The sequence below is a fragment of the Aquarana catesbeiana genome, linkage group LG03 (assembly GCF_042186555.1).
Source record: "Aquarana catesbeiana isolate 2022-GZ linkage group LG03, ASM4218655v1, whole genome shotgun sequence".
In the NCBI taxonomy this organism is placed as follows: domain Eukaryota; kingdom Metazoa; phylum Chordata; class Amphibia; order Anura; family Ranidae; genus Aquarana; species Aquarana catesbeiana.
Genome location: NC_133326.1, coordinates 504,844,772 through 504,872,317, shown reverse-complemented (window position 1 = coordinate 504,872,317; position 27,546 = coordinate 504,844,772). Strand labels below are relative to the sequence as shown.

The 27,546-nt window shown below is 44.9% G+C and overlaps 2 protein-coding genes across 5 annotated transcripts in view; one reads left to right on the top strand and one right to left on the bottom strand.

The window, feature by feature from the left end:
• G3BP1 (G3BP stress granule assembly factor 1) overlaps window positions 1-27,546 on the bottom strand; it is a 258,228-nt gene that overhangs the window by 65,298 nt on the left and 165,384 nt on the right. For 2 of the 3 annotated variants that reach the window (XM_073621124.1, XM_073621126.1), the window contains exon 1: window positions 8,678-8,825. The exons of the other annotated variant lie outside the window; for it this stretch is intronic. In XM_073621124.1, coding sequence (XP_073477225.1) covers window positions 8,678-8,757 — 80 coding nt within the window. In that variant the 5' untranslated portion in view covers window positions 8,758-8,825. Of the gene's footprint in view, window positions 1-8,677; window positions 8,826-27,546 lie in introns of those variants that run through there. 3 annotated transcript variants of the gene reach the window in all.
• Window positions 8,541-27,546, top strand: part of ATOX1 (antioxidant 1 copper chaperone) — a 36,469-nt gene continuing 17,463 nt past the window's right edge. The window contains exon 1 of one of the 2 annotated variants that reach the window (XM_073621130.1): window positions 8,541-8,592. In XM_073621130.1, the coding sequence (XP_073477231.1) occupies window positions 8,563-8,592 (30 nt within the window). In that variant the 5' untranslated portion in view covers window positions 8,541-8,562. Of the gene's footprint in view, window positions 8,593-8,757; window positions 8,899-27,546 lie in introns of those variants that run through there. The other variant, XM_073621131.1, reaches the window with a different exon arrangement.

Sequence of the window (27,546 nt, the reverse complement as noted above, 5' to 3'; positions counted from 1 at the left end):
ACATTCCAATGTTTACGTAAAATGTTTTTGATAGCATATTGCTGTGTGGAAAAAGTGGTGAAAAATGCATGCTTATAGCCATCATTGGGCCTTGCTTCCCGAGGAACCAATAGTTCCTCCCTATTCTTCTTAGTTGCACGGTCTATGGCTTGCTCAAATTCTGCCTCATTATACCCTTTCTCCAAGAAATGTGATTTAAGAGCAGAGGCCTCTCGCACGCAGTCCTCAGACCTTGTGCAATTCCTCCTCAAACGTAGGAACTGGCTGACTGGAACTGATCTAAGCCAGGCAGGATGACGACAACTATTGGTGCAGATGAAGCCATTTCGGTCTGTCTCCTTAAAAAAAGGTTGACTTAACGATGGCTCCATCCTACACTTCAATCTTAAGGTCCAAAAAATGGACCTCAGATTTACTTGACTCGTGTTAAAGGGAAATGTCCACCTAAACTGACAGGCTAGGCAAGAAGAGCATTAATCAGAGAAGCAGCCAAGAGGCCCATGGAGGAGCTGCAGAGATCACAGCTCAGGTGAGAGAACCTGAAACAACTATTAGTCGTGCACTCCACAAAATTTGGCCTTTATAGAAGAGTGGCAAGAAGAAAGCCATTATTAAAAGAAAGCCATAAAAATTCCCATTTGCAGTTTGCAAGAAGTCAAGTGGAGGGGGACAGCAAACATGTTGAAGAAGGTGCTCTGGTCAAATACGACCAAAATTTAACTTTTTGGCCTAAAAGCAAAACACTATGTGTTGTGGAAAAATAAACACTGCACATCGCCCTGAACACAGTGGTGGCAGCATCATGTTGTGGGGATGCTTTTCTTCAGCAGGGACAGGGAAGCTGGTCAGAGTTGATAGGAAGATGGATGGAGCCAAATACAGGACAATCTACAGGGCAAAAGAAAACCTGTTGGAGTCTGCAAAAGACTTGACTGGGGCGGAGGTTCACCTTCCAGCAGGACAACGACCCTAAACAAACAGAGATACAATGTAATTATAGATCAAAGCATATTCATGTGTCAGAATGTCCCAAAGTCCGGATTTAAATCCAATTGAGAATCTGTGGCAAGACTTGAAAATTGCTGTTCACAGATGCTCTCCATCCAATCTGACAGAGCTTCAGCTTGAAATATTTTGCAAAGAATAGGCAAAAATGTCACTCTCTAGATGTGCAAAGCCCGTAGAGACATTCCCAAAAAGACTTGCAGCTGTAATTGCAGCGAAAGGTGGTTTTACAAGATATTGACCCAGGGGGGCTGAATACAAATACGCGCCACACTTTTCAGATATTTAAAAAAAAAATGAAAACTATTTTAAATTTTCTTTGTACTTTACAATTATGTGCCACTTTGTGTTGGTCTATCACATAAAATCTCAATAAAATATATTTATGTTTTTGGTTGTAACATGACAAAATGTGGAACATTTCAAGGAGCATGAATACTTTTTCAAGGCACTGTATCTGTAGGGGTGCACTCTTCCCAATAACCACCAATGCAAAGGGTATTCTTCCTAATGTAAGGGGAATTTTTGCAACTTACCCATAATGGATTTGTTTTAAGAAGGGAAGCCTGATACCTGAAAATTATTTAAAGGACTCAAAAAGGCTTAAAAGGCTTAAAAAGGTTGAGAAAGGCTGGTTCAAAGTACATACAGTATATTTATCAAGCAATAAAAGAGCTTTAGAACTAGTCTTTATTGACCTCTCTAGCTGCTTGTACTATAACGTAATGCATTCTTAAAGATCATAACAAAGGATGTGTTTAATTTACTCACAAATACGCTGGATCTTTTGTAGTATTGCATTTACAAGAATTTTTTTTTTTTTTACAACTGGAATGGATAAACATAGTTACGTGCGTATACGTGTAAAATATCTAAATATGTTCATCTCCAAATGCGAGATTCACACATTGATACATTGGCTATACTAGAGCTGCTGATGTATGGTCAGGAGAGATTATTCTGTTCTATGTACTCCTTTAGAGGGATGGTGCCTATATAGGTGGCTTTTTAAAAAAAAAAAATTACTAGCGTCAGTGTGCATGAGACCTAAGGGCTCATTTACATTTATGTAGCGTTGACACGCACGCATCGTTGAAGTTACGATTTGGTATGGAGTTAACAGGCATTGACCAAGACATGTTAATACCTGTTGCCAACACATCAAAACATGCCATATACGTCTTGATGTGCTGCCATTGAATTCTATGGGCCTACCAATGCACAGGACAAAAAAATTGGACATGTGTCTTTCAAAAACATTGCAGTGCAAAAGAATTGTCAATATTGTTTTACGGGGGAACTTGGACACTTGGATACGTTTTAGCAAATAACGCATGCCTTGAAATGCAACAGGGTAAATGGGCCCTAAAGCTGAATTCACACCTGAGCATGCGCGACTGCAGATGATTTTGGAACTTTTTTCTGGGCATTTTTGCATTTTTTTTAGTCTTGATCCTTTTTGTTTTAACCAATGCAAAGCTAGTTGCTAGGAGGATATAGTTGTTTGGGCTTAAAAAAAAAAATACATGTTTTTAGGTACTTCTATTGAAGTCTATGGGGCCAAAAGTGACCCATACTGTTTCAAATGCAGCTCATACATCTTTTTGACCTACAGGCACCTGAGCACTCATGTGAACAGATAGAGCCTGGGTTCACACTATTGTGAACACAGACATCGCATACGATTCGCACTGCATCGCTGTGCTGATCACACGTGATGTCCGTGCAATGTAAATTCAGCCATACAGTTTGTATGGCTGAACTCGCATTAGATTTGCACGAAAATGCAGCAGGAACCTTTTTTTCCCCGCACTGGAATCGGATTGCATGGGTGTTCACACTGATTCCTGTCGGAATTCACAGTTCACTACCATCTGCGAACCGACCTGGGGGTGTCATTAACTTTGTATTGACGCCCGCAGCGGTTTACAGAGGGCAGTGTGAACTGCCTGCAATGCATTGTGGGAACCGGCACTGGAATTGCACTGGTTAGAGCAAAAGCCTGAACCAGGGCTTAAGGATCAGCTGTGAATCAAGGCTAAATTTAGTTTAAAGTGATATTAAAACACAAAAAAGATATAACCACTTGATGACCACCCTATAGCAGCTTTACAGCTACAGGGCAGCTGCTCTGTGCAGAATCAGCCCTGGTTCACACTTATGCGATGCAGGAAGCACAGTAAATCCTGTGCATTACCCACACTGCAATCGCACAGCGTCCATGCAATCTGCTACGGTGTCAATGCTAGATTAACGATACCCCCAAACCGTTCGCAAGATGCAGTGCGATTGCCAAAATTGGATCGCATGGATGTTCACACCCATGTGATGCGATTAATGTTTGAAAAAAAAGGGGTCCTGCACCTCTTTTGCGCGGATGCGATTTGAGCCATACAAAATGTATGGCTTAAATCACACTGCACAGACATCGCATGTGATGTGCACAGGAATGCGGTGCAATTTCTGTGCAAATCGCATTCGGGTCTGCATTGCACCATTGTGAATATAATATATACACACACATTTGACTTTTTAATTAATATCATGAATATGAATGTATTATCGGCACCTTTAGTGCAAGAAAAGCGCAAGAAAAATACATCCCTTTAAATTCTATGTCTTCACACTGGTCTATTACGCTTCCGCTGTGGTGTTCAATATTTTACTTGCTGCATTTTTGGTCAGTTAAAAAACCGCACCAAAAAACGCACCTCCCCGTTAAAGTGCATGAAAACACATCAATAACGCACCATTGTTACATTTTTGATGCAGTTTTTGAGTCACATGACCTATGAAAATCACACAAGCACAGCAAAATCAGGGTAAAAATCGCATGCGTTTTTCAGCGCCACTATCGAAACCTTTTTCTCTATCAGCAAAATGCTGAAATTTTGATGCATCTCTAGTACCTATTTACTTGACGTAACATCTTTTATTTTTTTACCAAAAATTGGGTTGTATATTGTGGATCTGTTCAATAAAATTAAAGTGTATTTTTTTTTTTTTTAAACCACTGCGCAAATACCATGTGACATAAAAAATTGCAACACCCATCATTTTGTTCTTTAGGGCCTCTGTTAAAACTATATATGCAATGTTTGGGGGTTCTAAGTCATTTGCTAGCAAAAAAAAAAAGTAGATTTTTACATGTGTCAGAATTGGCCCGGTTGGGAAGTGGTTAAAATATACAGCCTCCACATTCCTAATAGCCTAGACTAACTTAAAAATATGAGTTGAAAAGTACTGCAAAGAGCTCAGTAACATAAAGCAATATTTACAAGGTACTTTGTATGGGCTTGCCTATGCTCTGAAAGTAGAGGTGGACCCCAATCTATTGATATGGGCTTACCTTAGTAAGTGCAGCTCTGAAAGTGGAGCCCAATCTAGCCTGATCAGGAGGCTTCATTGCTCCCAGACAACCACAATTATCAGAGCCAGAAGAACTAAGGCTGCATTCACACCTGGGCATTTCATTTTCAGGCAGAAAGTCGCACGATTTTGCACAGGTCAAAAGGTCACCAATGTAACACACAGAAACCGCCTGTAGTCTGCCAAAAAAGAAGCTCATTTACTTTTTTTGAGCTTCAGCCGTTTTTCTTTAGGCTACAAAACACTCAGATGTGAACAGGGGCCATTTAAATGAATGGGATTTGGCTTGTTGGGCGTTTTACAAGCTGAATACACTCAGGTGTAAATGCAGCCTAATACAAACATGACAAAGTCTAATCCAGTATGGTCAGAAACACAAAACAACTGAGGCTGGGGGGGAAGGGAGGGGCTTTTTAATCTCCTTCTGGTTTGTGTTTCCTATTGAAGGCGGAGCCAATCATCAGAAGTAGCCGTTCTGGAAATGATTTGGGAAAATAATAATGAAGTAGTTAGCACTTCCACCTGGCAGCACTGGTGTTGTTGATTCGAATCTCAACCACGGCGCTACCTGCCTGGAGTTTGCATGTTCTCCCTGTACCTACGTGGGTTTCCTCCGGGTACTCCGATCTCCTCCCACACTGCAAAGACGTGCTGGTAGGTTCATTGTCTAAATTGGCGCTAGTATGAGTATGTACCCTGTTTCCCCGAAAATAAGACCTAGCGTGATTGTCGGTGATGGCTGCAATATAAGCCCTAGTTAAAGTCCTTGTAGGTCTTATTTTCAGGGTAGGGCTTATTTTTGGGGAAACAGGGTAGGGCTTATTTGGGGGGTAGGGCTTATATTGCAGCCATCACTGACAATCACGCTAGGTCTTATTTTCGGGGAAACAGGGTAGGAATGCGAGTAAGGCCAGGTTCACACTGGGGCGACATATGCTCCGACTTTGGGAGCACATGTCGCAGGACGTGTATAAATCAATGGTTCCCTATTGCAGCCAACACAAGTCGGTACGACTTTGAAAAAAATTCCCGCACTACTTTGGTTCGTTTTCAGCCCATTCAATATCATTGAAGTTGGATCAAAGTCGGATCATCATCTTAACTGATGGGACTTGTGCTCCGAGGATCTTGAAGGGGAGCCCCGCACCAAAGTTTAAAAAAAAAGAACGGAGTGGGGTCTCCCCCCCCAATTCCATACCAGACCCTTCGGTCTAGTATGGCTTTTAAGGGGGACCCCCATATCTAAGTAAAAAAAAAACGGCCTGGGTCCCCCCTAAAATCTATACCAGACCATTATCTGAGCATGCAGCCCGGCAGGTCAGAAATGGGAGGGGGATAAGCGAGCGCCCCCCTCCTGGACCATACCATGATGGGGCGGTGATGTCACAAGGGAGCAGGGTCTCTGGATGACATCACCAGAAAGCCATGCCCCATGGCTATATAAGAACTGGCAGAGAACAGAGCTGCCACAACTGAGGGAGCTAGCATTGGGAGAAGACATCAGAGGAACCAGAGAAAGAAGATATCAGCAGCGCAGGGAGAAGAACTGGACAAAGAAGACATCACCGGAGAAAGAAGATACAAAGCTATGACGGGGGACATTCTTCATTTTTAATAAAGGACTTTGTCAAAAACATGTGTACTATATTTATTTATTTTTGACACTGTTGGGTGAATGAGTAGGGGCACAATGTACCCCTACTCATTCACATGGGGGGGGGGTTCTGGGGGCCACCTTACAGATTCTGAACCTGGCCTTAGGCACCATATAGATTTTAAACTCCTTGAGGGCAGGGACTGATGTGAATGTATAATAAGCGCTGCATAAATTGACAGCACTATATAAGTACTTGTAAAGGAAAAAAAAATAGATCTCCTTTAAAGCGGATCTTCCCTGTAGCAACTTTTTTTTCTTTTTGGTCCTCCCCCTCCCTTTTACAAAAATGTAAAAAAAGAAATGTATTATGATTTGTATCTTTATGTGTTTTCAGCCTAGGCCAGGCCCCGCTGCCTCCTGGGATTGCTACGTCACAGCTATCCCAGGAGGCAGTGTGCTGTGTTTCTGCAAATGCACTCAAAAAACGCTTACAACTTGGGTGTCAATGTACACTGGAAATGGCTGCGTTTGTGCACAGAAAAGCCTCTGTGTATTCATATGCGCTGTGCCAGTCGTTCCCAGGACCCAAATACCTATCAGAAAACCGCGTTGCATCTGCGCACACCTTGTGAGATGGTGGAGCGGAAGAACAGGGAAGGGAGTGCTTTAAGGCTCCATTTACTCGTGTGCAAATTGTCATACGACTCTGAACATCAAAGTTGCATGACAATCGGTGTGACTTTGAAAATGTGCCTTCACTACTTTGATGCAACTTTGATCCAGAGAGTGTAAAGCTGGATCAAACTTGCACTGGAAATCGCGTGACTTTGGAGTTGCGTGAATTGAGTCTAAGGAAAATCCTACAATTGTGCAGCACAGGTTATTTCTGCAGCAGGAAGGACCGGATGTTTCCGATTGGCCGCAGACAGGAAGCCTGAACAAATCAATGACAGGCTGACATTGTTTGCAGCTGTACACATGTAATCACTTGGAGCCATTACCTGTTTAGGGATGGCTGTGCACCTCTGGATGCAGACAGTTCACATCCAGGGCGCACGTCAGACCCTAGCTGCAGGTAACCACTCGGCGATGTCAGACTGTCATTGATTTGTACAGTTTTCCTTTCTGCAGCCCATCAGAAACACCTGGTCATACCCGCTACAAAAAAAACAAAACGATCTGGGCAGTGTACAGCCTTACTCGGCCATGTGCATGCTGCTTTATATTTTGTGAGGAGGTTGTTGTGTAGGGTCTGTGTTGTTAGAACATGGTTTCCTTTTTTTTTTTTTTTTAACTTAAAGGGGTTGTAAAGGTTTGTGTTTTTTCACCTTAGTGCATCCTATGCATTAAGGTGAAAAAACACCTGTCAGTGACCGCCCCCCATTTTACTTACCTGAACCCTCGAACTTGACCTGGCGGGGGTGCGCTCTCTCCGCAGGGGGTTCTCGGATCTTGATTGGATAGGTTGATAGCAGCGGAGCCATCCCGCTGCTGTCAATCAAATCCAATAACGCGAGCACTTGGGGGCGGGGCGAGGCCTGCATTCGGCCTCTGAATGCTGGTCTCGGGAGTGCGCCCGCAAGGGAACCCCCTGAGGAAGCGTTTCTCTGAGGGGGGTTATCAGATGTGGGGAGGAGCCACCAGGGGACCTCAGAAGAGGAGGTTCGGGGCCACTCTGTGCAAAACGAGCTGCACAGTGGAGGTATGATATGTTTATTTATTTTACCTTTACAATCACTTTAATTGATGTGTCACCAACTGATACATCATTCAGCTCTTTGCACCACAGTGCATCATGATGAGCTTCGGTGGCATGTGGTATAAAAACACATACAGGTACATGCTACATTTTTGCGCAGCGCACCTGTATGATGTTGAATAGTGAATGAGCTCAGCCATCGAGCCTGATCCCACCAGGAAGCTGTCAAAGCCAACAGCCAATCGTAGGAGGCAAAGGCAGTCCCTGCCCTGCAGTGGCATGTACAGGTGCAGCTGCTGGGCGCGGAATGCCTCCGCCATCAATGATTGGCTGTCGGCTTTGACAGCTCCCCGGTGGGATAGCTTAGGGTGGATACAGATTTGTCTGAGCTCATCACTGATCTGGACTGGGATTCGAATTTATGTGTGTGAGCCCACCAGTATGATGTCACCTGTACCGGCCAATCATCTGCGGAAAGCGCATTCCTTTGTATGTATATGTGCGGCTGCAGATGATTGGCCTGTACAGGTGACACCTTCCTGGCGGGCTCACACACGTAAATTCAGATCCTAATCTGGGCTCATCGGGGAGGTGTGAATAGGGCCCATGGACCTCAATTGTTTTCTCTGTGTACTCTTGTTGATCTTTATGGGTCAATGAACATAAAAGCTGAAAGCAGGCTGGGCCCCCAGCAGCCAATCAAGTGTTGGCTAACATTTTCTAACTTTTTTAATAAAAGTATGAAGTTTGGGGTGTGATTGGCTGTGGCCCTCCAGAGTGTGACAGTAAACACCCCCCTCCGATCAGATCCTCACACTGCCCCCCCTCCTGGCACTGGAGCGGTGTTACAAGTCCCAACAAGTCACCAAACAGGAAGGAGAGCTCAGAAACAATGCGGACAACTTGTCCCGGGGCTCAGGAGGTTAGTACGGGCCATCAGCACAGCCACGACTCCCACACCGGACTAAGGTAGGTGGGCAGACGAGCGGGGAGCGCTGTGTACATACTTTGTGTCGGCTTCTCCCATGATGATCACTGTGTGCTCTTCAGCCTGACCATGTACACCACAAGATGGCAGCATCTTCATGTCCTATGAGTCGAGAAGGGAAGGAGGCGCTCCCTCCTCCGTGTCATCACACCGGAAGCAGGGCTGGACGGGGGGCGGAGTATCCTCTCGGGCTGAGCTGTCACACATCCTGTCTGTACACATCAGCTTTGCACCATGCCGGTAGGTGAAGCGCCCTATGGGCAGGATATGAGGGGGGTCATTGTACCGGGGGAGGGGGGACCTGGGCTTATTTCTATAGGAGACCTCAATACTGAGCTTCTCATTGCTCCTCCATTACATCTGATACTGAAAGAGGAACGACTCTTATTTCTCAAATCAAATAATTCAGCAGCTACAAATCCTGCATCAGTTGGATCTTATTATACAAATCTCCCCAGCCTGGAGATCCAGCGCTGTCTTCACCCTGGCTGGTTCTTCGGGTCCCCCCCTGCTTGGCTTTGGGAACCCAGCTGGTGAGACGCACTCATGTTTACACCAGTCCGATGAGATTGCGATTCTTCAGTGCAATTTCAATCGATCTGTGCTGTTTGGATGTGCGATTTTATTGCAGCTTGTAACTTTATTTAAAAGGGTTGTAAACCTTCATGTTTTTTTTCACCTTAGGGCATTTTATGCCTTAAGGTGAAAAAACACCTGTCAGTGACCGGCCCCCAGCCCCGCCCCCCCTTTTTACTTACCTGAACCCTCAAACTTGACCCAGTGGGGACGCGCTGTCTCTCTGCCCGGGGTTCTCGGCTCTTGATTGGATAGATTGATAGCAGCGCAGCCATTGGCTCCCGCTGCTGTCAATAAAATCCAATGACGCAAGCACCGGGGGGTGTGGCCGAGTCCTGCATTCGGCCTCTATGGACGCAGAATGCTGGACTCAGGAGTGCGCCCGCAATGTAAACCCCTTGGGGAAGCTCTTCCCTGCGGGGCTTATTAAATGTGGGCAGGAGCCGTGAGAGCTGCCGGCGGACCCCAGAACAGCATTATCGGGCCACTCTGTGCAAAACGAGCTGCACAGTGGAGGTAAGTATGATATGTTTGTTATTTTTTTTTTTTTTTAAATTACCTTTTACAATCACTTTAACAGAATGCAAGTCACAATGAAATCGCAGAAAAGTAGTGTTTGAATTCCAGCTCCGTTCTCTGTGCAAAGAGAAAAAGCAGCTGTTCAGCGATTCCTTTCCGTTGTAGCTGGGGATCAGCTGAGGGGGGTGGGGAGGTGTAGTGAGGAGAGGGAGAGAATGCCTGTTCCCAACGGAACGCATTTGCGAATCATCAGGTGCGTTCCCATAGAAGAATATGTGCCTGCAATTCGCACCGCACTGCCTAGAAAACACGCACGTTTTTGGGCAATGCGGAGTGCGAATGCAACGCACATATGTGAACCAGACTGATTGAAAGTAATACATTTTAAAATGTTCTGCGAATTGGATGCGGTGTAAGCCGCATCCAATTCGCATAGGTGTGAACCCAGCCTAAAAGTCGCTGCAACAATTGGACCGGTTCCATTGCTGCAAATAGGGTGCGACACAGATTGCATTGGTGTGAATGAGGGCTCACTTCACAGACGGTTTGTACTGTAAAATCTGTTGTTTTTATATCTGTCCGGCTGGGTTCACGTATGTGCGGTGTGGGACACAGCATGTGATCGCATTCCTATTCAAATCACATGCGATTCTTTGCTGTGTGATTTGAGCACATTCATTTAGTCTGGGCTAAATTTGCATCGTGCCGCACAAAAAAGGTGCAGGCTTTTTTTTTTTTGCCGCACTGTAATCAGATCACATGGGTGTTCTTACCCATGTGATCCAATTCTTGCAATTTCATTGTGTTTTGCGACCTGTTTTGGGGTGTCACCAGTGGCAGATCCCATGAACAGAGTGTGATTTCAGTGCAGTACGGGAAACTTTAAAGATTTTGCTGAATTCCCTGCACCGCATATATGTGAACTGGGGCTTACATCTGTCTACGAATGTTTGGTATGGATATGCATACTTTACCGGTGGAAAATCGCATAAATGGAGTGCGATTTAAGTGTGGTGCAGAAAATGCTCAGAATTTGCGGTGTTTCCCATACCGTATATATGTGAAGTGAGGCTTACATCTGTTTATGAATGTCCGTTATGGATATGCAGACTTCACCGGTGGCAGAACGCATGAGTGCGAGTTCAGTGTGGTGTGGGTAACTCTCAGTATTCGCTGCATTTCTCGCACAGTATATATGTGAACTGGGGCTTACATCTGTCTATGAATGTCCGTTACAGATTTGCAGACTTCATGTCCGTAATGGACATTTATGGATGGATGCAAAACGGATTTTACACACTGTGAATTTACTGATGGTTGGCAAGCCTGGCACACTACACTTCAAGGTCCCACAGTCTCCTAGGACATGTTTTATCTGGGGGGATGGGGGAATTTCTGCTATTAGGCAAGAAAAAAAAGCAGAAGTGGGTGCAAGAACCTTTCAGAAATCGATCCATTCTTCCAGAAAAAAAAGATTCCCCTGATGGTAGAGCTGGTTGGCGGGGGGGGGGGGGTTGGTTGGGGCATGAGTGCAACTTCTGCTTTCAAGTGATGTTCCACTCTAAAGTAGAACGAAGGGCAGAACCCTTCCTTTTTTTTTTTTTTTTTTTTTTTTTTTTGTATAGATAGGGTTATAAGCCCTGTCAGTGTTTCTTTTTTGCCATTAGTGACCCAGTGGGGAGATTTCCCTTTGCTTCCTGTCCCATGACAGCAACAGAAAATCCCCCCCCAAACGTGGGGAAATCCCAGAACTGATATCCCTATTAGACTATGCCGCACACAGGTACTATATTATTATTATTATTATAGTGCAGCTCACCAGTCTATAGATGTGGTAGATACATTTTTTTTTTCCCTCCTTTTTATTTCATCTGGTGATCCAGCCAGTAACACACTTCCTGTCCTAGGGTGACAACATTCACTAATTATGGAAGGATCTATGGTTGCTCTCGATTAGGTCTACAAGCATATCTCCTTTTGTTTATCTCTGTTATGTGGGGGGTACATGGAAATAAGGCCTTATGCACTCTGGGCATTTTGCCCTTATGCCTGAGATTCTAGTGTTTTGGTGTGAGCAGAAGGCACAGGTACACCGTTTAGAGCCACTGCTGGCAGCACGCAAAAGTCTGAGATTCTGAAAATGCAGCAGCTGGATGCTGTAGGGTTGTATGCACTTGGGTATAAGGCTCCATTCACACTTGTTCAGTTGCAAAGTTGCGCCGGCTTTGGAGTGCAACTTTGGTGCAAATTTGGATGGGTGCGACTTGGCTTTGACCAGTGATAATGGACAACTGTTGCATTGTAGAACATTCAGGTCCGGCTTTCATGCAACTATTGAGAGTTAACATTGAAGTCTATGGCCTTCAAGTTGCATGAAAGTCGGACCAAAGTAGTGCATAAACTACTTTGCAGTCGCTGCAACTTTAAGTTGTACATATATGAATGGTTATCATTGGAAAACATGGGGAACGACTTGTCATGCAATTTTGATGTCCAAAGCTGCATGGCAAGTCGCACAAGTGTGAATGGGGCCTAAATGCCTGAAACAGACTAGTTTTGATATGGCATTCATCCCTAAATAAATAGATACTGCCCTAAACCTTTTTACTGCTCAATGTACTGTCCAGCCACAACTGTCACACTCTCACAGAGTGCCTTCTGCCTGCACAAAAACAGCAGAGCCATATGCATTGAGGCTGTAACTAAAGGCAAAATCCTTCCTTTTTTTTTTTTTTTTTTTGGATAGATTGGAGAGGAATTAGAACACCTGTCAGTTTTTATTGGTCTATGCTCCCGTAAGGGTTAGGGAGATTTACCCTCTCTATCGTGTTTACCATTATCAACAAAAGTAAAAGAAAATCCCAAATTTAGGTTGTCCCTAGAACAGGAATAGTGGGGATATTTTCCAATGGGGACACTAGTTCTGGTGATAACTAGGGATTTGCCTTACTTTTTAGGGATTTGCCTTACTTTTTAGGGATTTTCTCTCACTTCCTGTTTTAGCTACGGAGCAGGAAGTAAAGGGAAACCTGCACAATGGAACACAGATGGCAAAAATAAACCTTACACAGGTTATAACACTCCCTTACTCTTATCTAAAATGGGGGAAAAAAAGTTTTGCGTATTCTATGTTAAGAAGTAGGCCTTGGATATGTTTGTTTTGTAATTCGCCCTGTCTGTACTGTGCTGACAGAACCCATTATTAGTTGTAAAATAAAGTTGGGTACACACAAACCAGCAGGTTGTGTGAATAAATAACTGACAGCTCTGGTCAGAACCGCCATGCAAGGTTCAGCGCTCTCCCCTGCTGAGCTGTTGTGTTTTGACAGGGGGGCGCCCCCTGCCCGCCAGAGCACTCCGATCAGCGCTCTCTACCATTGGCTAAGAGCGCTGACCGGGAGTCAGTCGGCTGCTGGTTTTCCAGCATGCACCTCCAACAGAAGCTGGCCAAAAGGCCAGCTTCTGTCGGACAGAACGACATACACACAGTCATCTCCTGACATTTGACCCGTTTGTACAGGGCTTAACCACTTAAGGACCAGCCTCGTTTTGGATTTTAGGTGTTTACATGTTTAAAACAGGTTTTTCTGCTAGAAAATTACTTAGAACCCCCAAACATTATATATGTTTTTTTTTCTAACACCCTAGAGAATAAAATGGCGGTCATTGCAATACTTTTTTTTGCACTGTATTTGCGCAGCGGTCTTAAAAGCGCACTTTTTTTTTTGAAAAAATTCACTTTTTTTTGGAAAAAATTCACTTTTTTTTGGAAAAAATTCACTTTTTTTTGGAAAAAATTCACTTTTTTTTGGAAAAAATTCACTTTTTTTTGGAAAAAATTCACTTTTTTGAATTAAAAAATAAGACAACAGTAAAGTTAGCCCAATTTTTTTATATTGTGAAATATAATGTTACGCCAAGTAAATTGATACCCAACATGTCATGCTTGAAAATTGCGTCCGCTCCCGGAATGGTGTCAAACTTTTACCCTCAAAAATCTCCATAGGCGACGTTTAAAAAATTCTACAGGTTGCATATTTTGCGGTACAGAGGAGGTCTAGGGCTAGAATTATTGCTCTCGCTCTACCGGTCGCGGCGATACCTCACATGTGTGGTTTGACCACCGTTTTCATATGCGGGCGCTACTCACGTATGCGTTCGCTTCTGCGCGCGAGCTCGTCGGGACAGGGGGGTTTTAAAATTTTTTTTATTTGTATTATTTATTTTACAATATTTTATTTATTTTTACACTGTTTTTTTAAATTAGAAAAAATGGTGTCACTTTTATTCCTATTACAAGGAATGTAAACATCCCTTGTAATAGAAAAAAGAAAGGCAGGACCTCTTAAATATGAGATCTGGGGTCAAAAAGACCACAGATCTCATTTACACTAAAATGCAATAAAAAAAAAAAAAAGTCATTTAGAAAAATGACATTTGAAAAAATGTGCCTTTAAGAGGCGTGGACGGAAGTGACGTATTGACGTCGCTTCCGCCCAGCAGTGTCATGGAGACGAGCGAGCGCCATCTTAGCCTCACTCGTCTCCAGACACACCACACAGAAGGACGCGATCGCCTCCGCCACTACCGATGGCTCTGGTAAGCGTTGGAGGGCACCGGATCGCAGCGGGAGGTGGGGGGCCTCTCCCGCCACCGATAAAAGCGATCTCGCGGCGAATCCGCCGCAGGGACCACTTTTATCTGAAAGCCGACCGCCGCACGAAAATGGGGATACCGGGGTTATGGCAGCTAGCTGCTGCCATAACAACGATATCCCCGTTCAAAGTTTGGACGTACATCGTCATGCGGCGGTCTTGAAGTGGTTAAATGTGCACACTGTCCTAAGAAAACGAAACAAGAAATTCCATACCTTTTTAATCCAGCAGTCATCTTAAAACGGAGTTCCGCCTGAAAAAAAAATTAAAGTCAGCAGCTACAAATACTGCAGCTGCTGACTTTTAAAATAATGACACCTAGGCTCCATTCACACAGGGGCAACTTTGGATCCGACCTCAAGTCGCCCCTAGTCACCTCAAGTCGTGCAACATGAAAAAATCAATGTAAGTGAATGGATCCGTCTTAATGCACGCTACTGCAGTCGCTCCGACTTCAGAAAAGGTTCCTGTACTACTTCAATCCGACTAGAAGGCGACTTGTGCCCATTGATTTCAATGGAAGTTGCCTCCAAGACTGATCACTGTTCATACTGAGGCAACTTTACAGGAAACAGAAAGTAATTTACTCCACTAAACAGCCAGCCCCCTCCTTCTCACACACAGCTGATAAGCTCTGATTGGCCACTTGTAAAGTTCCCTGTCCTGGAGGCGACTTCTGGTTGTGTTGTAAGTTGCCCCAAGTCGTGCTGTGATTCATACTCAAGTCGTGTCCAAGTTGCCTCCCATAGTCGCGCTGGAAGTTGTGTTGCCCCTGTGTGAATGGGCTCTTACCTGTCCAGGGCGCCTGCGATGTCCTCACCCGAAAAAAAACAAAACAAAAAAACAAAACATTACAATCACTTTAGGTGAGGGAATCAGGAAGTTTCCTACTGTGCATGCGCGAGTCGCGCTGAGCATTCTGACTGGTCCCTGCTGTATTCTGGAACCTGTGTGTCTCCCAGAAGACGGCGGGGGGGTTTGGGGTGGAGAACAGAGGAGGGGCCAGACATGGTGTAGTTCACCGCAAATTCTGCGGCGCTCTTTCGCCAGAAGTGGGAGCAAATACCTGGAGTAGACAGGTATCTGCTCCCCCCACCCCCCCCCAAAAAAAAGTGCCAAATGTGACACTGGAGGGGGGGGGGGGGGGGACTGGATCAGCGGAAGTTCCATTTCTGGGTGAAACTCCGCTTTAATTCCTCTCCCATCCTGGCAGCACACAAATAATGTACACATCCTTATAGCTAGAACCCACAGGGGAGTAACAAAGATTGTACACAGAAAAAATATAATTTCTGTTTCTATATGCACAATTATTTAGTGCTTTATGTGCTAAATAATAGAAAGTGTTGCACAACCATTTATGAATTTGTTGTATGATAGTAGTATGCTGTCTATCCATATGTATCTGCCCCTCCTCCCCTCCTGCAGCTCCTCATTAGCCGATCCTAATCACTACAATATTTACTGCTCTGTGATAGTGGTGTACTTTTTAGAACAATTTTAAGAGCCCTTTCACACTGGGGCACGGGCTGCATTAGCGGTAAAGCGCCGCTATGCAGGTGGGAGCGGGGCGCTTTGCAGGCACTTCGGCAGCACTGCCCATTGATTTCAATGGCAGGGGTGGTTTAAAAGTGGTGTATACACTGCCCCCGCACCGCCTCAAAGACATTGCTTGCAGGACTTTTTTTTTTTTCGGTCCTGCAAGCGCACCACCCCAGTGCTTATTTTTTTATTTTTTATTTTTTTAGAACATGGGATTGATTTTCTAATCATTAGTGGGGTCCAACCCATATTCATTTTCCACTGCAGTGACAAGAACATTTGAGGGAACAGGATGGATTTTTTTTTTCAAATGCACTAATTTTTAACCCTAAAGTGGTTCTTTAGTCAGTTCGGAAAAAATTCAAAGTTTTAATACACTGGCACAGGGATCCAGCGCTGTGCTTCACCAGTCTTCAGGTCCCCAGTGCCGGCATCTCCACTGTGGGCGGCTGGCTGTGACTCCTTGTGGCTCCGCATGCATGAGCCATGCTGCACATTGTGAATGGTCCTGCAACCTTCTGGGGCCTGTGATGTGTCCTAGAAGGCAGGGGGTTGTAAGGAGAACTTCTGCTTGGATCGCCTAGGCTACTCTCGCCCCCCCCCCCCCCCAAAAAAAATTGTCCCAAATACAGGGGAGGGGGTTTAGGAGGAGGAAAATTCCCTCTTTTGGGTGACGTTTTGCTTTTAGGCTCGGTTCACACTTAGACGACCTGTCAGGCGACTTAGCCGTCTGATAAGTCGTGCTCTATTCAGTGCAATGGAACCGTTCTAATTGGAGCGACTCAAGTCATTCAGACGTAGAAAAAGGTTCCTGTACTACTTGGGGGTGACTTCAGAATGTCTTACATTGACTTCTATTACAGAAGTCGTTTGCAAGCCGCGCTGAAGTCACGCTGTGCGGGGCGGCTTCAGAGTCGGACGACATTGAAGCTGCCACAGTGTGAACCAAGACTAATGGCCTGTGCACACGATCCGAAAATTGGACTAAAAATACCGCTTTCAAAGCGATCGTACGATAAGCGAATTGTTAGTACAGAGCTTTCGAGAGCCGATCACAACAGTTCATCTGATTATTATTAGATCGGACAAACACGATAATTTTTTCTCGTATGATTTTTGTTTTAATCAGTACAGTTGTCCGAAAATACAATAGAGATGCATTACAACACATGACATCACTTCCAACATCATATCATATGGAAGCAGTGAAAAGGAATGCATCATATTCAGAGGTAAATGATACATACCATATAATCCATACAACCTAGGCTTGCACTCAAATATAAAAAAAACACCGAACAGTCAGACACAGAAAGGAGAACCAGGCATGGACTAACGGAGACACAACTACCCAAAGTAGGGATTGCCACTGTGAACAATGCATCTTTTCTTTTCTTTTTTGATCTTTTTTTCGGTGTAATGCATCACCTGTTATCAGGTAATGTTTAGTTTTTTCAGATGCATTGTTCACAGTGCCTCGCTTCTGTGGCCTTCTGATGAGGTGAACCTCCACAGAGGCAATCCTTACTTTGGGTAGTTGTGTCTCCATCCATGTCCATTTTTATATCTACAGTTAGGTCCATATATATTTGGACACAGGTACAATTTTAGTTTTTTCAGTTATTTACCAAAACATATTCAAGCTATAGTTATACAATGGATATGGGCTGAAAGTGCACACTCTCAGGTTTAATTTCAGGGTATGTTCATCCAAATCGGAGCAAGGGTTTAGGAATTATAGCTCTTAAGAGTAGCCACCCCCCCTTTTTCAAGGGACCAAAAGTAATTGGACAATTGAATCCAAAGCTGTTTCATGACCAGGTGTGGGCTACTCCTTCATTATTTCTTCATCAGTTAAGCAGGTAAAAGGTCTGAAGTTGATTCTAATGCCGCGTACACACGGTCGGACTTTCCGGCATACTTGGTCCGGCGGACCAGAGTGTGCCGGACAATCCGCCCGTGTGTAGGCACCGGCGGACTTTTCCGGCGGACTTTTTCCCAAAAGCCCGCCGGACCTAGATTTGAAGAAAGTTCTAAATCTTTCCGCCGGACTCAGTTTCGGGCGGAAAGTCCGCTCGTGTGTGTGCTGGTCCGACGGAAAGCCCGCTCGTGTGTATGCTGGTCCGACGGACCAGATACAACACGAGGGCAGGGTATTGCATCTCACGCTCGCTGCAATAGGAAAAACACATTTTCCTATTGCGGCGAGCGCGGGGCATACCAGGCCCTTAGGTCTGGTATGGATTATAAAGGGGAACCCCGCTACGCCGAAAAAACGGCGTGGGGTCCCCCTAAAATCCATACCAGACCCCGATCCGAGCACGCAGCCTGGCCGGTCAGGAAAGGGGGTGGGGACGAGCGAGCGCCCCCCCCCTCCTGAACCGTACCAGGCCGCATGCCCTCAACATGGGGGTGGGTGCTTTGGGGGAGGGGGGCGCCCTGCGGGGCCCCCCACCCCAAAGCACCTTGTCCCCATGTTGATGAGGACAAGGGCCTCTTCCCGACAACCCTGGCCGTTGGTTGTCGGGGTCTGCGGGCGGGGGCTTATCGGAATCTGGGAGCCCCCTTTAATAAGGGGGCCCCCAGATCCCGGCCCCCCACCCTATGTAAATGAGTATGGGGTACATGGTACCCCTACCCATTTACCTAGGAAAAAAGTGTAAGTAATAAAACACACTACACAGGTTTTTAAAATATTTTATTAAACAGCTCCGGGGGGGGATCTTCCTCCGGCTTCGGGGGTCTTCTTCCGGCTTCGGGGGTCCCTCCGCTTCATCTTCTCCCGGCGTCCGGTTGGTTCTTCTCCGCTCTCTTCTCCCGGTGTTCCTGTTCTTCGGCCGGCTCCTCTGCTGTCTTCAAGTAGCTCTCTTGCCAGCAGAGGTCCGGACTTCTGGGCTTCTGGGCTTCTCTTCCCCAGATGTTGACACGACGCTCTCTCCTGCTGGACTGCTCTCCGAGGGCTGCGTTGTGACTTATATAGGTGGAGACCCCGCCCCCTTTTGATGTCACAGTCCCTGGGCATGCTGGGACTGTGACGTTTTAGGGGGCGTGGTCAATGGGTGATGTTGACCACGCCCCCTAAAACGTCACAGTCCCAGCATGCCCAGGGACTGTGACATCAAAAGGGGGCGGGGTCTCCACCTATATAAGTCACAACGCAGCCCTCGGAGAGCAGTCCAGCAGGAGAGAGCGTCGTGTCAACATCTGGGGAAGAGAAGCCCAGAAGCCCAGAAGTCCGGACCTCTGCTGGCAAGAGAGCTACTTGAAGACAGCAGAGGAGCCGGCCGAAGAACAGGAACACCGGGAGAAGAGAGCGGAGAAGAACCAACCGGACGCCGGGAGAAGATGAAGCGGAGGGACCCCCGAAGCCGGAAGAAGACCCCCGAAGCCGGAGGAAGATCCCCCCCCGGAGCTGTTTAATAAAATATTTTAAAAACCTGTGTAGTGTGTTTTATTACTTACACTTTTTTCCTAGGTAAATGGGTAGGGGTACCATGTACCCCATACTCATTTACATAGGGTGGGGGGCCGGGATCTGGGGGCCCCCTTATTAAAGGGGGCTCCCAGATTCCGATAAGCCCCCGCCCGCAGACCCCGACAACCAACGGCCAGGGTTGTCGGGAAGAGGCCCTTGTCCTCATCAACATGGGGACAAGGTGCTTTGGGGTGGGGGGCCCCGCAGGGCGCCCCCCTCCCCCAAAGCACCCACCCCCATGTTGAGGGCATGCGGCCTGGTACGGTTCAGGAGGGGGGGGGGGGCGCTCGCTCGTCCCCACCCCCTTTCCTGACCGGCCAGGCTGCGTGCTCGGATCGGGGTCTGGTATGGATTTTAGGGGGACCCCACACCGTTTTTTCGGCGTAGCGGGGTTCCCCTTTATAATCCATACCAGACCCAAGGGCCTGGTATGCCCCGCGACGGGGCTAGTAAGGTGTCAATCTCGCCGATAAAAGCGGCAAGATTGACATCCTTTTCTAGTCCCGTCGCACCTGAGTCACGTTCAAAATGAACGGACTTGTCCGTGTGTGGGCAAGTCCGTTCATTCTGAAAGTCCGCCGGAACTCCGGCGAAAGTCCGTCGGAAAGACGGGCGGACTTAGCCCGCCGGAAAGTCCCGGCGTGTGTGGGCAAGTCCGTCCGTTTTAAAGTCCGGCGCACCTGGCGGACAAAGTCCGTCGGAAAGTGTGCCGGACCAAGTAGGATAGAAAGTCCGCTCGTGTGTACGCGGCATAAGTGTGGTATTTGCATTTGGAATCTATTGCTGTGAACCTAAATCATGCATTCAAAGGAGCTGTCCATGCAAGTGAAACCGTCCATTGTAAGGCTTCAAAAACTAAACAATCCATCAGAGAGAGAGCAGCAACATTATGAGAGGCCAAAGCAACAGTTTGGTACACGGAGGAAAGAACAACGCAGTGGTGAGCTCAGCAACATAAAAAGGCCTGGACGTCCATGGTAGACAACAGTGGTGGATGATCGCAGGATCCTCCTCTATGGTAAAAAAAAAACCCATTCACAACATCCAGACAAGTGAAGGATACTCTCCAGGAGGTGGGTGTATCATTGTCAAAGTCTACAATCAAGAGAAGACTTCACAAGAGCAAATACAGAGGGTTCACCACAAGGTGCAAACCATTCATAAGCCTGAAGAATAGAAAAGCCAGATTAGACTTTGCCAAAAAACATCTAAAAAAAGCCAGACCAGTTCTGGAAAAGCATTCTTTGGACAGATGAAACTAAGACTAAGATTTGCGGCACAGTGGTGTAGTGGGGAGCACTCTCGCCTAGCAGTAAGAAGGGTCGCTGGTTCGAATCCCAACCACGACACTACCTGCCTGGAGTTTGCATGTTCTCCCTGTGCCTGCGTGGGTTTCCTCCGGGTACTCCGGTTTCCTCCCACACTCCAAAGACATGCTGATAGGTTCATTGGATCCTGTCTATATTGTCCCTAGTATGTATGAATGTGAGTTAGGGACCTTAGATTGTAAGGGACTGATGTGAATGTACAATGTATATGTAAAGCGCTGCGTAAATTGACGGCGCTATATAAGTACCTGAAATAAAATAATAAATAAAATAAAGATTAGTCTGTACCAGAATGACGGGAAGAAAAAAGCGTGGAGAAGGCTTGTAACAGCTCATGATCCAAAGCATACAACGTCATCTGTAAAACATGTTGGAGGCAGTATGATGGCATGTTCATGCATGGCTTCCAGTGGCACTGTGCCATTGGTGTTTATTGATGATGTATCAGAAGACAGAAGCAGCTGGATGAATTCTGAAGTGTTTAGAGATATACTGTCAGCCTAGATTCAGCCAAATGGAGCAAAGTTGATTGGTTGGTACTTCACAGTACAAATGGACAATGATCCAAAACAAACTGCAAAAGCAACCCAGGAGCTTTTGAAGGAAAAGAAGTGGAATATTCTGCAATGGCCCAGTCAATCACCTGATCTTAACCCAATTGCGCATGCTTTTCACTTGCTAAAGGCAAAACTAAAGGCAGAAAGACCCACAAACAAAGAAAAACTGAAGACTGCTGCAGTTAGAGCCTGGCAAAGCATCAGAAGGGAGAAAACCCAGTCTTTGGTAATGTCCATGGGTTCCAAACTTCAGGCAGTCATTGCCAGTAAAGGATTCTCAACAAAATATGTAACAATTTTTTTATGATTATATTTATTTGTCCAATTACATTTGAGCCCCTGAAAATGAGGGACTGTGTATAAAAATGCTTGTAGTTCCTAAAATTTGTACTTAATATTTATGTTTAACCCTTTGAATTCAAGCTGAAAGTCTGCATTTGGATTGTTTCATTTTAATTTTATTCTGGTGGCATACAGAGCCAAAAGTATGAAAATTGTGCCTGGGTCCAAATATATATGGACCTAAATGTAGATATAGACAGAGAGATATAATTTTATTATATCTTTTTATGTGACAACACTGAAGAAATGACACTTTGCTACAATGTAAAGTAGTAAGTGTACAGCTTATATAACAGTGTAAATTTGCTGTCCCCTCAAAATAATTCAACACACAGCCATTAATGTCTAAACCGCTGGCAACAAAAGTGAGTACTGCTGACTTTTAATAAACACACACTCACCTGTCCCATGGTCCAGTGATGTGGACGCCCGAAGCCTCGCCCCTCTATGCGGTACCGTCATTGTAAGTGTAGGCGCCCGGCTGTGGCAGCTTGGGTGCAATTTACGCTGTGCAGCGGTCTTTCAAACACAATTTTTTTTTTGGAAAAAATACACTTTAATGAATTAAAAAAAAACAAAAAACTAAACGGTAAAGTTAGCCCAATTTTTTGTGTAATATGAAATATGCTACGCTGCAATAATCGTGAGAGAATCATGATCTTTATTCTAAGCAAAAAAAAATTGTGATTCTAATTTTAGCCAGAATCGTGCAGCTCTAGTATATGTATTGCAATCTTGAAGTGATTCAGGGAGAAACTAGACGTACTATCATGTTATCTTTAAATGCTCGCTTATCCAGGAATTTTGGAAGACGGTGGTACTTGAGATTAACATAATCACAGAACTCTCTATGACGATGGATCCCAGGGTGCTTCTCCTGGGAATTGGGGACTCAGTGGCTCAATCTACACATAATAAATTACTGTTATTCTATATGTGTTTTTATGCCAGTAAGGTTATTCTTCAAAACTGGAAGCTGACTACCCCCCACGGTGCCCCAATGGCACCAGCTAAAAGATTTGGTGCTACCTCTGTATAAATTAACATATGAGTCGTAAGTGCCCCCAGAAGTTTGGAAAGGTCTGGGATGCTTGGGTTAAGACTAGACCCCAAATTGAAGATCTGGCAGCTCTGACTATTTGGCTATTACTTGGCTCTCTGGGAATCTGGGCTACTTACAGTCCCCCTTCTCTTTAATTGGCCCCTGACGCAAGCCCCTGTTCTCTCTGCTTAGTTACTACCTCATCCCTTTCCCCCAATCCTAGCTGATGGAGACCATTCTGATTTATAATTGCAGCGGGTGTGCTGCCTCCAGGGTGCCTCCACTTTCTATTTTACCTGGCCTACATGACTTGCTCTAATGATATTGTTTAGTATCTTATGTTTGATACTTTGGTAGCTCATTTTGGTGTGTTCTATGTGTGTACCTCACTGTTTTTGTAACTATGATCCGATCTTTATTATTTTCTCAATAAAATGTTTTGTTAAAAAAAGGGGGGGGGGGGGGTAACTAGACATAGAGATAATCCTTGGAATTCATAAAGGCTGGCACAGACAGATTTGTGAGTGTCTTGCATGTGTTCTAAAGAGTCTTAGCGTGCTTCAAATTCATGTACTTGTCTAGAAATCGTTCTTGAATTTGGCACATGCTGCGCTGATTTTAGAACGCACGGGACACTTTTTTTTTTTTTTTTCTTTTTTTTTTTTTTTGCAAAAATCTGTCTCTGTACACCAAAAGAAAGCTGGTCTTAATTGGTTCCACTTTGTAAGATAGAAACTATCCGTATTTTATTTGGAATATGACGCGGGTATTGTGGCGCAAATTAGAACTAACTGAATTTGGCGTATGAGTCCCTGTCAGAAACAAAACTGTTGCAGATGTTTTTTTTTTTTAAATAGGAGCAACATTTTAACAAGAGCAATTAATGCTAGAAAAGTGGTGCAGCAGCTTTGATTTCCTCACATTGAGAAGTATTTGGATTTTGTATATTCCCCTCTGACTGCCCACTAATGTCTAGCTTTGATGCTAGCTATTCTTTCAGAATACAAGTAAGTGAGCTTGTTCCACAACAGGCAAGGCTGGTGAAATTGCAGGCAACGCTGAAGAAGTGTTATGCCCCGTACACACGGTGGGATTTTGTGTTCGATGGGAGCTTGTTGTCAGAAATTCCGACCGTGTGTAGGCTCTATCGGACATTTTCCATTGGAATTTCCGTCACACAAAATTTGCGATCTGGATCTCAAATTTTCCGACAACAAAATCCATTGTCGTAAATTCCGATGGTGTGTACACAATTCCGACGCACAAAGTTCCACGCATGCTCGGGATCGAGCAGAAAAGCCGCACTGGCTATTGAACTTCATTCTTCTCGGCTCGTTGTACGTCACTGCGTTCTTGGCGTTCGGAATATTTGTGTGACCTTGTGTATGCAAGACAAGTTTGAGCCAACATCCGTCAGAAAAAATCCATGGATTTTGTTGTTGGAATGTCCAATCGTGTGTACAGGGCATTACAGAAGTGACAGTAAGTAGTAGAAAGAATTGGGCAATTTAATAGTTGTGTAGCCTCGGGCAATACACAGAGATTAAACAAATCTTCCCACATAAGCTGTACCTGTTTATCTTCTCTTCATTCATTCAAAGTGCAGAATTTATAAAGCTTGTCTGAGCTGTCAGAAAAAAGGGGGCAGAGCTCTGAGAGCTGATTGGAGGGAAGGGACACACCCCTTAACACGGCACACAGGAACAGAGCTAAGACTGCCAATCAGCTGGAGATCCCTTTCCTGTCAATTTTTTCTCTTGGTGTCAGGAAAACTTGTCAGAAGTGATTCATGCTGATAGCAGAGGAATGAAGCAGCAGACAGAAATTACACTTGGTGCTCTTAATTAAGACAAGTACACACTAGAGGGAAATTCTTTGTTGATATTTCATGTGTAGGGTTTACAACCACTTTTTAAAGTTGTTCAAAAGGCAGAAGGTTGTTTACCTTAATACAGTCTATGCATTAAGGTAAGATACCTTTGCTTCCTCCAGCACGCCCTTATACTTACCTGAGCCCGATGTTGATCCAACGCTGTTCATGAAAGCAGCAGATCTCTCCTCTCTGTCTCCTTATTGTCTCAGAGGCAACAGAAGAGCCATTGGCTCCTGCTGCTGTCAATCAAAGACAGTGAGGAGGGAGAGGGGCAGAGCCGAGCCACACTGTATGTGTCAATGGACACAGGGAGCATGGCTCAGGGAGCGAGCCTGCATGTGTGTCCCATAGCATGGGGTTTGCTGTGGGGGCACTCAGCAGGAGGGAGGAGCTAGGAGTGCTGGCGAGGGACCTGAGAAGAGGAGGATCAGGGTTGCTCTGTGCAAAACTATTGAACAGAGCAGGAAAGTATAACGTGTTTTGTTCTTTTAAATAAATACTTTTATGTTCACTTTAACTAGAAGCTTGAAGACACCTGCATCTCCCTGTATGACAGGCACTCCTTTTTCTATCTTTTGCTCAGCCTCTTGTTCTAGCAGCTAGAGTATATAACATTATGTAAAAGTCCAGGGGGGGCAATCAAGTATCGGTAAGCCTGCTATAGCTGAAACTACACTGACCAGCTATATTCTCTGACTATCTGTACAGGAGCGAGCATTGCAGACATTCATTAAAGCAGTTGCGTAATAATAATTGCGTAATTTGTGTGCAAGCACGTACGTGTGATTTTTTATTTATTTTATTTTTTTTTTATTTCTTTTTGCATCTGTTTTGCAACCAAAGTAACAGATTTAGTTGTGCATGATTGTGCAGCCAAATAGCCACTGCCCGCCTATATACTCTTCTGCTGCAAATGCGAGCAGCTTTTCTTCTATATATTTTTTTTTTTCTTTTGCAGGTAGTGGTCTCAGCTGCCAAAGGGGCATTTGCCTTTTTGTTTTTACAACACAAGGCATGGTTCGTTTCCCCCCCCCCCCCTCCATCTTTAGTGAAATGTGCATTCATTTATTTGCACAGCGGCTTAGCGGAACTGAGCGACCGTTTATAAAAACGCAGTGTCGCACAGAGCCCTGCGGAGTAGTGCAGGAGTATGCAGCTGTTTTTCACACCTCTCTACCCGTGTTTTTTTTTATATGCACAAAATGCAGCTCTCTCCACAAGTGTGAACCTGCCCTAAGATGCAACAGATACGCAACCACAATCATTAAAGTGGTAGTTGGACCCCTTACACACTGGGGCAGTTTTCAGGCGCTTTAGCGCTAGAAATAGCCTCTGCAAAGTGCCTGAAAACTGCCTCCAATTCATTGCAGTGTGTCTTTTCACAGTCGGGTGGTGTGTTTGCGGGGCATTATGAAAAGTCCTGCAAACAGCATCTTTGGGTGGGTTGGGAGCGTTTGTATTTAGCGCCCAAAACGCCCTGCTAGGGTCCGAAAAGCGCCGCTAAAACAGCGCCACAAAAATGAGCGACGATTTAGCGCTAACGATGTCATTGTGGTAGTACTCTAAAGCCTTTTATTTTCACTTGTACCTACAGGTAAGCCTATAAGGCTTATCTGTAGGTACAGTGAATATCTCCTAAACGTGCACTGTTTAGGAGATATTCGCACTGCATGCAGCCGGTGATGTCACCAGCGAATGCGCTCTAAAGGGACCAAATGCTCGCTGTCACCGCTGACAGGGCTTCCCTCTGGAGAGTTTTATTCTAATATAAGAATTTCATAATGTGCTAGTATGCAATGCATACTAGCATATTATGCCATTGTTTTGCAGTTTTTTTTTTTTTTTTTAAAGGATGTGGTTTACTACTGCTTTAAAGCTGGCCATAGATGGAGCGATCTTCTTTCAATTTTGCTTGATTTCCTACATCAACACAGTCAGTGTGAGTCCCGCTGAGCTATTGTGTTCTCTCAACGGGGCTCCCCGCCAGGAAGAGACAGTAATTACTGCTAACGGCTATAATAGCCACTAGCAATAATTGCATGTAAAATCCGATGGGCCGGTTGTACCCAAGTTGATCAATCGATCAACTTGGGTACATTCAGCCTGCCCATACATGGTTCGAATCTCGGCCAGTCCTTGCTGAACTGGCTGAGGTTCGAACTGTCTATGGTCGGCTTAAGACTGTATTGATAAGTGAATTGTGTGCTCACATCACTATAAGAATTCTTTAAAAACGGCATGCACAGCATTTTAACGCTCCCTGTGTCCATAATGTTTTCTTGTGTTTCAATTAACTGTGGTGGCAGTTCCAGCTTCTGTTTTGGAATTCAGAATGTGGGTCAGCGGACAGGAAGCAGGCAGGATATTAGACAGTGATGAAAAATACATGGCAGGGCAAAGCCAGGCAAAGGTACAGTTTTCCGAAAAGCCACAGCCGTGTGTTTTTTATGTAAACAAGAACTTCATCAAGACAAAATAGACGGTAAAGTGAAAGATCACACCCCCTCCTGACTAGCTGTTATAATAAAATGGCGATCTGATACACCTTTTATTTATGAGATCACTTATCTTATGATGTGCAGCCCTTTAGCTCAGCAGCATTAGGTGCATCACTAGGTTGTGTCCATTACTTATAAAATCTTTCAGCAGATAAAATAGTTGCTATGATACGTTTTTAATTGTGTACATTTTCTGTTTCACGGAAGTTGCCCTTTAATAACACTTTGATAAATAAGAGTTTCTATATCAGCTTCAGGGTAATTGCACAAATCATTCTAGCTATCGCATTAATGAGCGTGGACCTGCTGCACATAGACTGAACATATGAAAGTGTGAACTTTAGTTCCAGTGTCCTTTAAACTTATCATTCTGATGATAAGAACAAATGTTTATTTAAAGAGAACATGAGGGCAGGTGTGAAAGTGTGCAGCTGAACCCACACAATTTCAAACCGGCTTTTCAGTCCGACTTTGGGGGGCG